The sequence below is a fragment of the Amblyomma americanum genome, chromosome 4, assembly GCF_052857255.1.
Source record: "Amblyomma americanum isolate KBUSLIRL-KWMA chromosome 4, ASM5285725v1, whole genome shotgun sequence".
Classification (NCBI taxonomy): domain Eukaryota; kingdom Metazoa; phylum Arthropoda; class Arachnida; order Ixodida; family Ixodidae; genus Amblyomma; species Amblyomma americanum.
In genome coordinates this window covers 154,646,500-154,659,432 of record NC_135500.1, presented here as the reverse complement: position 1 = coordinate 154,659,432, position 12,933 = coordinate 154,646,500, and the positions used below count along the sequence as shown (strand labels likewise).

General features: G+C 45.4%; 1 protein-coding gene across 1 annotated transcript in view; it reads left to right on the top strand.

Moving 5' to 3' along the window:
- The window catches only part of LOC144128546 (serine/threonine-protein kinase DCLK1), a 51,939-nt gene that overhangs the window by 18,579 nt on the left and 20,427 nt on the right, over positions 1 to 12,933 (top strand). The window contains exons 8-12 of the mRNA XM_077662037.1: positions 1,495 to 1,586; positions 4,467 to 4,524; positions 6,311 to 6,430; positions 7,355 to 7,632; positions 9,185 to 9,262. Of these exons, the coding sequence (XP_077518163.1) occupies positions 1,495 to 1,586; positions 4,467 to 4,524; positions 6,311 to 6,430; positions 7,355 to 7,632; positions 9,185 to 9,262 (626 nt within the window). The remainder of the gene's footprint in view (positions 1 to 1,494; positions 1,587 to 4,466; positions 4,525 to 6,310; positions 6,431 to 7,354; positions 7,633 to 9,184; positions 9,263 to 12,933) is intronic.

The following is a 12,933-nucleotide window of genomic DNA, read 5'->3' as shown; positions in this document are numbered from 1 at the left end:
TTTTTATTTCTCATTTTTTTTTCTTAACCTTCGTGTCTTCATCTGTATCGTGACAAAAAATTATAGCAAAGTATACAGTACAAATTTAGAAAATTACGCTTGTTTTTTTTTTTGCATGTGCGGTCGTTGAAAATTGCGAATGAATTGCACTTTTGATGGTCCCAGCGCAATGCTACTTCCACGGGTTTCGAGTGATGGAGCACCACCATCTTAGCGTCACCACTAAAAGGAGAGGTCAGAAGGTCAGGGCTTCCGTTAGTTGCAATGCTGCATTTATTAGCGTCACCACTAAAAGGAGAGATCAGAAGGTCAGGGCTTCCGTTAGTTGCAATGCTGCTTTTATTAGCGTCACCACTAAAAGGAGAGGTCAGAAGGTCAGGGCTTCCATTAGTTGCAATGCTGCATTTCTCTGACCAAAAAGAAATCATTTGAGGCAGTAAAAGAGACAGGCGAGGGAATAAACTTTGAGGTTGATTTTTTCTAGCTTTCACTTTTTCTGCAATTGCTATCACTCATCCCTTTTGCATTTCATAATGGATGATAGTAGAATGAATCGGTTTTTTACTCATGAACCCAGAAACGCTAAGAAGTGTAACAAAGCTGTCACGTAATGTTTTTCATGTAAATATGCTTGCTGGAGTTTACTTCTAAGTACTGGGCATCTAAAAAAAAGAACTATAATACCTTTATGACACAGAACAGGGCTTTGTGAACATGCTGATATAAGAAATTTCTGCGCTTTCTCCTTAATTATTTAATGCCCTGGGAATGACTTTACAAGAGTGATTGTAATTACTCAACAGCAATGCCAACTTGCTGAAGATAAAATGCAATGCTGAAATCAGCATAAAAGGTTACATATTTGTTACAAATTCGGTTTCATTTCATGCATACTTAATAAAAATTGTTTTTAATGTACCGTACCAGACTAGTGCTGTGACAATGAGAGGAAAATATGCGAATGCACTGGGTATCCAACTCAGCTTGCAGTACGCAGCATACACTGATGGCAGAAGGTGCGTGCGGCCCCAGCAGCATGATGTTTGTGTACTCAAGGCTGCCTTGCGATTTATTTCTGTGAGAATTGCTGGCACGCATCTGGAGCACATTGGCTGCACAGCTTGTCTGAAGATTGGGCGTTTTCTTGCATTTAAGTATATTTTGATAGTACCGAAGCGTCAGTTTGAAAAAACTAAGTTCGGATTAAGTAAGTTCAGTGTAACAAGATTCCACTGTATATTCTCACGGGCAGATTCTGTTGCCGAAGCCTTGGTTGATGCTTGCCAGCACCTCCTTTCCTGCAGGAGTCTAGGTTCTGGTTGATCCACGGCAGGACAGGCTGCAACTGTAACGGTGACAAAATCGATGCATGTCATTAGTGTTTTATGCAGTGGCTGCAACACTCTTTTTCTCACAGTTGGTAAATGTGAATGCACATCAACAATCTTCGTTCAGCGAGCTCAGCTTAGCATTATTTTAATTTTATTGTCCTAGGTGGCACTGCCAGAGACTGTAGGACGGCTCTATTCTGTGATGGAGATGCTGGGTGATGGCAACTTTGCACGTGTCTACCAGTGTGTGTCCAGGTAAAACATGGCCTTCTTCTCTTAGGGCATTGACAATTTTCTCATATATTTGAGAACAGAACCTGTTCATATTTATTTGCATGCCACTGCCATTTGTGGCAAAGCAGTCTCATTGCTAGAGCAGGCCAGTGTGCACCCATTAGGATAGGGACAATATGAGCCACACCTGTCAAGCGGTTTTCTGCTTCTTGTAGCAGACAGCATCATCATTTTTCTTCACCAGAATCACTTCGCATAGCACTATCACGCACAAGTGCAGTAGTGACCATTTTTTTATTGTGAAAGGCCCAGCAAGTTCTGCTGCCAAATGTTGCATCGGATATATATGTAACCGCAGAATACCATATGCACACTCATACAAGGACCACTCCTCACAACTTGGCAGCTAATAATCTGAAAAAAAAAAAAAGAAAAAGGACAAAGAACAATTGCATGCTATATACGAGAGGTGACCCACAAATAACTGGAATTTCCTGATAAAGTGAATGAGCTTTATTTTTGTTTATTCAGTACAACTTTTTTCAAATATAACTTTAATCACCCTCAAAGTACTCTTCATTAGTACTAATTCACTTTTCCAAACGTTCATTCCATTGTTGGAAGCACCTTGTAAATTCGGCCTCCTTTGATACTTGCTAGTGCTGTCGTGACATCTCTTTTGACTTTGTCGACATTGACAAAACGTTTGGCTTTCAAGTTCCTTTTCATCCGTCGAACAGGAAGAAGTCCACGGGAGCCAGATCTGATTAACAGGGCACATGGCTCAGGGTAGTTATCTGCATTGAGGCCAGAAACCGGCGAACACTGAGAGCCGTTTGTGCAGGTGCATTGTCATAATGCCGGAAGTGCTCGCTGGAATTTCACAAGGCCGGACGTTTTTGCGTCACTCTTCTGTGCAGCTGTTTCAAAACTTCCAAATAGAATTTTGGTTGATGGTCTGGCATTGAGGGGCGAATTCTGAGTGTATGATTCCTTTGATCTAAAAAAAAATGGATCAGCATCGTCTTCAAATTCGATTTAACCTGACGAGCTTTTTTTGGACGAGCCAAGCCAGGTGACTTCCATTGACTTGACTGGTGTTTACTTTTGGGATTGTACCCATTGCACCATGACTCGTTGCATGTGATGATTTTGCTGAAAATCTCAGGATCATCTGTGACTGCATCCTTAATTGCACAACAGGCTTCCATACGATGATCCCTTTGATCTTTGGTGAGAAGTCTTGGCAGATACTCAGCAGCCACTCGTTGCATTTCCAAATCATCATGCAAAATGCACGGAATGGAACTCCAGGATTAACCGGATAAGTCATCAAGTTGGTAGATTGTTCTGTGTCGATCTTCCCTGATAAGATCACGTATTTTGGCGATGCTGTCCTCAATTTACGCTCTTGAAGGACTGCTGGAACAGAGCTGACAATGGTCATTTCCCCCCGTGTAAACCGAGCAAACTGTTTGTACACTTGCATTTTCCTGAGAGCATGTTCTTTGTAAGCGGTTTGCATCATCACAACACTTTCTACTGCATTCTTGCTGAGTAAAAAACAAAAATTCTCAGCCGCACATTGTTCGTGAGAATCTACCATTTCTTCATGTCACAAGTGCACTACAGACACACACAGAACTGCCAGAAAAACCACACGCGTTGCTGGCGGTTGATGCCACTTGACGTGCTGGCCTCATGTGTAACGTTTCCCCTTAGGGCACATTTTGCAGGAAACTACCAGTTGACAGCAGGTGCCTTTTACACGCAGTGTGACCAACCATGCTAACCAACACCTCCCAGAACCTCTGTCACATACCGTATTTACCCGTATAATGGACACACTTTCCACCAACATGTTTTGTTCGACAGTTCCTATCAATCATTGTACGAGGCAGGGCACGTATTTTTCGCGTCGCATCATTTAAGTCCAGCTATTGAGCGAGATCAAGTGAGCATCTTTATTACAGACTGCATCCGACCGAGATGTGTAAACACACAAAGCAGGAATAATGTCTTGACAGCATTGTGGAAACCAGTAGTGCTGCTGCACTGCATGATCTTAAATTTAATTGAACTTGCAGACCCATCACACAGTTCAACCTTTTATCGACATAAAAGCTGTGCACGAATTTGCTGGAACTGGTGGCAAATATATGTCACCTTTGCCAAAACTGCTAACTAGAAAGAGGTGTAGTGAAAGCTCGTTAATTCAAACTTCAATAATTTCAATTTATGGATAATTTGAACCCTGTGACTTGGTCCATCTATGCTCCACTGAAGTCTTTGTATAACATAGTCCATTAATTTGAACGCTGCAGTTGGTTCCACAACTGTTGTGGTAAAATGATGTGTGATGGTGTAGTGGATGGATGGATGGATAGGTGCAGCCAGGAGAGGGGCAGTTTTCTTTCATGTTCAGCAGCTGCGGGGCAGTGTCAGCAGCAACTAGCAGTGTGGTCTCTAAGATTTGTACCCAACTGTTGTTTGCAGTATTTATGTAACCTCTTCTGTTACTTATTGCTGGCGATCTCGAGGGCTTCAATAGCTTCCTTTGTTAGCAATGGGTGGCGTGACCTGTACCTAGATACAGAGAGCTAGGCGCATTGCAGCATTACTGGCACTCATGAAACCCCTGTCGTGCACGAAACCGTGACGAGGATAAGTCTCGCTTTTCCAGTGCTCCCTGCGTTACATCACTGTGTGGTTGGTTGCAGTGGCACTGGCATCGGCCACCCCAAGTTAAGCCTGCACTGTGACGTAGTGATTTAGAAGTGTTTGGCACGTGGGGGGGTCAGCAGTTGTGCTGGTCAGCTTCTGTTTATATAGACATGGTTGTGATTAATCAAACTTCTGCTTAGTTCTTACCTCATTTCCACGTTACCTCCTTCGCTGCAGGGAGTCTGGTGCTGAGTATGCGCTGAAAATCATCGACAAGGACAAGTGTAGGGGCAAGGCAAGTGCTTGCAACAATACAATATTTACTCGCAGATGGGTGTTCTTGCAATGCTCAGAAGTTGCATTTTGGTATTGGTGAAAAAAAGGCACGTGTGCTTTGATTGGTGAAAACCCAAGGTTGAGGATCGTGGTCATCTCTTGGCGAAGGGTTTTTAGTTATCTGGATTGAAATTTCCAGCTTGATGCGCAAGGTGCAAGGTGGGGAAGATGCACTGCATGAACGCCGTTGATGCCTGTCTTGATTTAGAGAAAACCTAGCGCAAAAACATGCAACCACAAAGACAGAACAGACGAGACACAAGTGCTTTGTTAGCGCTTGTGTCTCGTCTGTTCTGTCTTTGTGGTTGCATGTTTTTGCGCTAGGTTTTCTCTAAATCAAGTATAACAAAGCGCTTGTGTCTCGTCTGTTCTGTCTTTGTGGTTGCATGTTTTTGCGCTAGATTTTCTCTAAATCAAGTATGCACCAACTAGCCCAAAAAGAGGTGTTAATGATGCCTGTCTGCTTCAGCTGCTGGCCTTGCTGTTACGTTGTTACCCGTTTGTTGCTTTGAGGAATGGTCAATGCAATGACAGAGATGAAAACCTTCAGCAGAGTGATGAGGAGAATTGCAGAAGCATATATGAACGTTGCTTCATGCTTCTGCGCAAATTATGCTTTTTACATTTTCACGGATATGAAAATTGGATGCGCCTTAGAATCAGGTAATTATGCGGTAGTTTTGGCACCTGTTACCGAAAGTTGCCCGCATTTCATCACTCATCAATCCGTTTACTTTAGAGTATCATAGGTTGTATATTTCTTTATTTGAAGCCACAGCCGAATAAGCACAGCATACGAAAGTTGTCATTTGCATTGTTTATGCGTGTGAATGAAGTAAAAGCAATAAGAGAAAAAGCTTTCAGTGCTTTGAAATAGCTGAGGCAAGGAGAATGAATGTTGGCAGTAGTGTGCGGGGCTAGAACCATCTGTCAAATCAATACCTGCCAGCTGAATCCCAGGTCAAAACTGAGCTGAAGCCCTCTACTCTGGCATCCCTCATAGCACCCGTGCAGCCTCAGAAGTTTGAACCCCACATACTGCATATCACCAAGACACTGTACGCTCACTTGTAACAGTAGATATCCACAGAAACATGGAAAGCCTGTACTCTGATGTGACTGTTGGCTGTAGTTTTGAAGGAGATGCTTTTCCAGGGGGAAGCAGCATTTTGGTCCATTGCATTATGGCCAGTTGCTCATCGGTTTCATTAGCGAATGAGTTAAACCAGGGATTTGTGGCAAGCATACAGAGGCACACATGAAACTTAATTGCTTGGGAAGCAATTTCCTGACATGGCTTATCTTTCTTCCTAACATGTCATGGTCATGCACAGTTTTTGGAGTAATGAGCTCTAATCATTGTAACCAGCTGCATAAGTACCATATTGAAAACTGCTAGTTCACTAGCACTTTCCTTTGCTGCAGCTGGTTATCTGCAAAGGTTCAACCATTGCATCACTGCTTTCTTTCTGAGCATGCCAACGAGGTCGGATTGTGTGCTGCATACAGACTTGGTCGATAAGTCTGCATTGCAGCGACATCATCTAACGAGTAGCCTTTGTGAGCGTTTCGATCTGCCGCAGACTGGTGGCGCATACATTCACCTGTCGGCCTTTGACTAACAGTGGTGCCAGTAGCAGCAGCAGCCTCTTATCAACAAACCGAATTTCTGCAGGAATTTTATAGCCAGAAAAGTCAAAGGACTGGGCAGTAATCGCACTGCATGGCTGTATGTGTGCACGCAGGAGCAGATGATTGCCAATGAGGTGGCCATCCTGAGGAGGGTGCAGCACCCGAACGTGGTGCAGCTGGTTGAGGAGTTTGACTTTGACACCGAGCTGTACCTGGTCATGGAACTTGTCAAGGTATGTTCCCGTAAGTGGGGCCGGGCCGCTCATAGTGTCACCGCCTGGAGTTTTACACAAAACAGGCTTTTCAACTGTCTTGTACGTGTTTTCATTTGCTTTGGGATTTTGCTTGTAAATCATTTTCTTTTTCCTGTTCCTCCTCCTTGCATGGGTATTGCACTTATGGCTGCAGTGCATTAATTGTTTTTGGGCAGTAAGCAGTCCTGTCCCACCTTTACATCCTTTTCCCCATGCCTTAGGTAGTGACCAGCGTGTTGCACAGTGGCTTGCTGTGCAAAAATTGCTTCACTTCAAGTAATGCTTTCAAATATTGCAGTCACAGTTTTTCTGAATGGGTCGGCATTGCAGTTTGTGATTTGATTTGTGTAGTTATGCGTGTCGTGTACTGCACACTGAGGATAAGTGCTTCTCCCACCTACCAACCATCTATTCGTTAATACTGAGGTATGATGCATTAGGAGCCTGGTTTGGTTTAATACCACATTTGGGAGTACCGGTTACCTGTTGTCTGTAGAATAGGTCCAAGTGAGGCATTATCATCAGCATTGCGGAGCCAATAAAGTAGAACTTAGCTGTGGCACCATCGGTCTCCACCATTGCTTTTGCTTTGAAATTCAGCCTCAATGAATAAATCTCTTTTTCACAGAGCTGTAGCTGCAGATATCCTCTGACCACATCACTGCTTTACTCAGTTTTATTATTCAGGCAGCATGGCTTTGGGAGCAAGTGTTTTCAGTATAGCATGCACCACACTCCTGCAAATGGTACTTTCAGTGTGGTTCATGAAACATATTTTGTGACGTTGGAAGTCTGTTTTAGTTTGGCTTCCTCTAGTTCTTTGTTGCCAAGATGCTTTCAAGGAGCTAAGCAGCTTTGCTCTCCAGTTACTTGGATATCAATGCGCCTCCTCCGTGGTTGCAGGGTGGTGACCTGTTTGACGCCATAGCAGCGGCCTGCAAGTTTCCTGAGCATGAGGCAAGCCGGCTGGTGGGCCACTTGGCCAGTGCCCTTGCACACCTGCATTCCTTACGTGTGGTCCACCGGGATATCAAGCCCGAGAACTTGCTGGTGGGCGCCCACGGAGTTCTCAAGCTGGCCGACTTCGGCCTTGCCACAGAACTGCCCTGCGATGGCTCCCTGCTGTCGACGGTGTGCGGCACGCCCACTTATGTGGCCCCTGAGATACTGGCTGAGACTGGGTGAGCCATGCTGCAGCAAAAACGACATACCGTATAAGCACGTGTAAGGGCAGCACTTTTTTTTTTTTTCCCATATTTGAAGGCCAATTTCTGGGGTGTGGCTTATACACGCGATGTGCGAAAAAAAGTTGTTGTTTTTTTTTTTAAGTAAGAACACAATTGGAAAATGAGCGGCATTCATTCTACGTTCAACAATCACTCGCAGAGTCTTCAGACTCCGAGCTGGTGCTGTGCGCTGGTACACGCTCATTCTACAAGAAGTCGCGCAGCGTGTCCGCTGTCAACACGTAGCCATTGTTCCGCGCTTCCATCACATAGCAGAGCAGCTCTTCTTCCAGTTCGGGAAACTTGTGCGGCTTGCCTTGGAAAACGCACTTTTTACATCTTACGTTCCTCAATGCATTCTTTTTGTTGTACCATTGTCAGACGCACTTCTCGGCCACTTCGAATTTCCTGCCCGCCGTACGCTTGCTGTGTTCGAGAGCAAACTACCAGCTGTGTAGCTATTACAGTTCTTGCCCATCTTGCTAAAATTGCAATGCTAGGCGGCAGCACATGAAAGCCACAAATATGGTGAACTGATCCGTGCCTTTGGCAGCCATAAAAAGCTAGAGCTGGTGATACTAACGCCAATGTGGATAGCGGGAGCTCGCAGTGGAGGAAAAGAGTTGATGATGATGACCCACGACCTCGGGCGCCATCCGTGGGCGGCACATGAAAGCTTTTGTACGCGTGCCTAGACTCTGCGATCAAGCGCACCATTGCTCACTGCCAGAGCTGATCGCAGAGGCTAGGGTGCATGCATTTCGAAGGCTGTTCCCGCATGGTTTGTGGAAAGTTTGGGTGCAGCCCTTACACAGATCTTTATTTTTCATATTTCCTTTGGAAAAACAGGGTGTGGACCATACACAGGTGCAGCTCTTACACGCGTTTATACGGTAGGCATGCATGTTGGGAAGGTGGGGTGCTTGGTTCAGGTAAAAGGCTTGCAGCTTGTTACAGCGCAAAGTGTATGTGAGCTGTGCTTCCAATTCTTGAGGTCTTCAGCTCACAGACCCGAGTTCACTGTAGCACTAACACAGCCTAGAGAGCCTGTAACTCACTGGAATGCTATTATAAATGCCTTTCAGAAAGTGGCAATTCACATCCACCCATTCAAGTCCCTTTTTAAGACAAAAGGTAATGTATCATGTACAACATGTTGAAGCAACCATGAGGAATACAAATTTGTTGACCTGAGGAGATGGCAAAGAGGTGCCACACACAAAAACCTTTTCCTTTTTGCGATGGCATGTGCATTATAAGAATTTTTAACATCATTTGTGGGTTTTAGTGTTTTCCAAGCTCCATGCTATAAACAGTAAGCTCAAACCACTGCAATGTCATGCACAGCTAAACCCTATGGATCAGCAGGTGCAACGTACCATGAGAACATATTTGAAGGCTAACTATGCCAAAATGCAAAGTATATTAGAAGCCTCCCTGTGGCTTTATTGTAGCTGACAGACTGGCAGTGATGGCTAATTATATTTGTCTTTTTTTTTTTTTTCAGATATGCCCTTGAAGTTGATGTCTGGGCTATGGGCGTCATCACCTACATCCTTTTGTGTGGCTTCCCTCCATTTGTCAGGTGTGTCTGGAGTTTGTAACTATAGTCGAATATGACTCAAGAACACATTCGCAGGTGACCCTTAAAGGGCAACTGCACCACTTTTTGAGAATTTTGCAATATTTAAGGTTCAAATCTATATAGGCAGTAGGTAAAGCATGCCAAGTGTTTTTGCGCTTGCATTTAAAATAGCGACATAATCGACGATTGAATTTCGCGCTGCTCCTCAAAGCACTGGAGGAGTGCGTAGAAGTTCAGTATGAAGTCACGGAAGGTAAGATTTCAAATTGCCGCTGCCGTCAGCTGTATCCTCCAGTGCCTCTTTGGATGCTACCAAGCTACTCTCGGCGCGCTTTGCCTTCGGTAGCTTTGGTGTTTTTCCTTCAAAGCAAGCATTTATGCATTGGAAATGTACCGGCACCTTTGACGACGTCATCATGCGCTGCCCCACTTGGCGCTGTGCACTGCGGAGGAGCTTGAAGGTTGTCGTGATTTTAATCGGTAATTGCGTCATCATTTCAAATGCTAGCCCAAAAGGACTTCGCATGCTTTACCTGCAAGTTTCACACATTCTACCCCTTTTAAGCTCGTCGCAGTTGCCCTTTAAAGGAAGCCTTCCAACCAATTTCATCGACCTGTCATGTTGTCGCAGTTAATCCCCTTGCACCTGTCTGTCACCTGCGATGCCACACTGGGAGGTTCAAGGCGGTTATGACCATGATGTAATCACAATAGGTCGACGCCACCAAAATAAATGTGTTGGTGACTATATTGGGCTGCCTCTGTTTTCGGTATGACCACTCTGCCCTCATGCTCGCGAGTCAGACACAAAGAGCGTGGCACAGTGTCCAAGCATATTTTGTAGAATGTCTCACTGCTTTTTTGCATGTGGGTGCACAGCCACACTGTCTCATATAATGGAGTTCCACACAAAATGCTGCACGGTATTGGTACAGTTATGTGACGTTTTCATTCACTCCTTTCAGTAAATTGCTGTCCTGTCAGCTTTTTTATGAGCAGTTTCTTAAACTGACCCTGTCTGCCAGTTTTGTACAACACGCTTTGCACTGTGGGTGAAATTTTAAGCCGTCTCTAAGGTTGGATACAAAGATCTGCCGAGCACTGTTATTGTGTTTCAAAGAAAAGATTGGTGTCGAAATCTCTGCATTTATTCTGATTGCAGTACAGTCATATTGTACAGGCTCATCACAGAGCTTTATGGTACAGCAGAACCAAGGCATGAGGCCGTGTCAGGAACAGGGCAGCGATGGCTGCGGGGGTGTTGCATTGCGCAAGCTTTCTTTTCGGGACATAGGAGAGAATAGCAGACAGGACATGAACAGCCTCTCAGTTGCATTGCGGCCGAAGCTGCGAGTGCTCTTCCATTTCATGCACTGTCTTCAGGTGCCTGGTGTCCCACCTGCGGTCCAGGCAGAAGTTTCCACTTCCAGTCTGTTTCATCTTTTTGTGTGCAAAACAGGTTGAGCAGCTTAAATCTTTCACAACTCCACTCAGTAAACTCACTCACATGTAATAATTAAATCCAACTGTCACATAAAATTTTTAGCGCTGAGCAGAAGTATTAGTAATGTGAAAAAATAAAAAGAAAACCATTATCCAGACATTTTTTGTGTACTAATTCTGTCTCTTTTCACTGCCATATTTTGTGGACATGCTTTGTACAGTAATCCCTCGTTATAACGAAATCGCTTTACTCGAAATATCGCTTTATTCGAAATTTCTTCCGGTCCCTACCCAAACGCATGCATTTGAAGCTGCATTACGCAAAGCGCACGAAGAGCTTGGCCTGCTTAGAGCGAAGTGGCGAGCGGAGGTATTGCCGCCGCCAAACAGCGGATTCTGAGCATGCAGTGTCAGATTAATACCGCCAACGAGTTCGTCTCTTGCAGGCACAGAACAGGCCACAGGCCACAAAAGTACCAAACCCGTGATCGATGACCTGCCTAGTAGCGGGTAACAACCGAACGGAATTGCTGTCAAATTCCATGTAGCAGCGCGCCCGAACCGTTAATCTCGGTCGCAATCGCATCGCTAGTGTCTCGCGTGATAGAATCCACACGAAAATAAAGTCTTCCTGACGCTCTGCGATGCCAGAAAACCGCGGTCTCTTGGATGCTGAAAAGTGGCCAAAAGACTTGCGCCGTAGCATTTCGTGGGGCGCGCTTGATGAGCAAATTTTTACTGCTCTAAAGAGCACTTCTGACACTGAATCATGCAAAAAGCACAAGCGAACGTCCCTCCGATTACGGGCCCTCCTTTGAGTTGCGAGTCGCGGAGGTTGCCGAAAAGCGACAGTCGCAAACGGTAGCTAGCTGCTCGATTCTCCAGCAGCATTGCAACTGCGAGTCGCAAACCACTGAACCAATCAGCGAATGAGCCGAGCTTTCGGCAACGACACCGGCCGCGGACGCACCGGGCAATGAACTGAGCTGCTCCCCGGCTGCCGTAGTTGTTGCTAAGCCTAACCACTTCACATCGCCTAAATCAGACGAAACAACGTCATTCCCATGAGTTTTCGCTTCAAACGAGACGGCGACCTGCAGGTCGCGCTTGCAAGTGTGAATAGCGGTGCTGTTGAGCTGCTGCCTGTTCGCATGCCCTTTGCCAGTTCGGCGCGAGGAGCTACGTTAACAAGCCAGGAAGACGACTTCGGGGAAGCCGGTCTAGAAATTTGCTTGCCGCTCGCCATAATCGACCTGCATTGCAATAAAACACCGCCCTTGCTTCGTTGCACTTTTGATGGTACAAATCAACCAATAACTTGCCGAAAACACGAAAAATCCGATCGACTCCAGCGGCTGTCAACATGGCGGGTCAACGCAACCATGGTGTTTCCCTGGCGGTTTTCTCAAGCCGGTCATGCTCGATTCGCGCCATCCAACTAGACAAACGAATGCGTGGTAGGGTCGTTGAATTTTGTTCCTAGACATTTGTCAACGGCGCGGACGTGACACTGCGCGAACACCGACGCTTGGACCGTAGAATTAGAACAGTGTCGTCGCCAACGGTGCACCTGAAAACTCCTCTTGTTTTGCAAATTTCACGGTTGCACACCTCGGGAAAAAATTGCTCAGTAATCATGCAAAGCCTCTACTGCAAAACCGTTCAGTTTTCACGATCGCACTGCGTATCCAAAATGAGCGGCTAATCGTTTTTTGAGCACAACAAACACAACCTCAGACTCGAGTTTTGCGGTGCTTTCCAGCATGATACTCTTGTAGTCTTCAGTGACCCTCCCCTCAATAAAAGCGTCAACTGCCTTCGAGATACCCCAATAAAAGTGGCCACTGCCTTCGCGATTCGAAATACCCCGAAGGTTGAATGCATGGGCGGCGGCCATGGCCTCGTGCAATGCTTGGTCAGATTTGAGCAAGGGTTGCACGCGCCCAGTAAGAACTTGAAACAGTCAAATCTCACTGCCTTTTTTGCATATGAATAAAGTTTTGCTTCACTGAATACATTGTATTTTGACTTCCTCGTAGTTGCGGCGCAATTAAAGCTCTACTGCTTTAGCTTTTCTCGGGTGGTCACATATATCGAATTACCGCTTATAACGAATTAAGTGCCCAACAGAGCAGCTTTTGACATTGTATGCAATGAAAGCTCTTAGTTGATTGGGTAACAAGTCATGGCTGCTCGCTATTGGTGCCACCTGAAATGCTAGTGCTGTT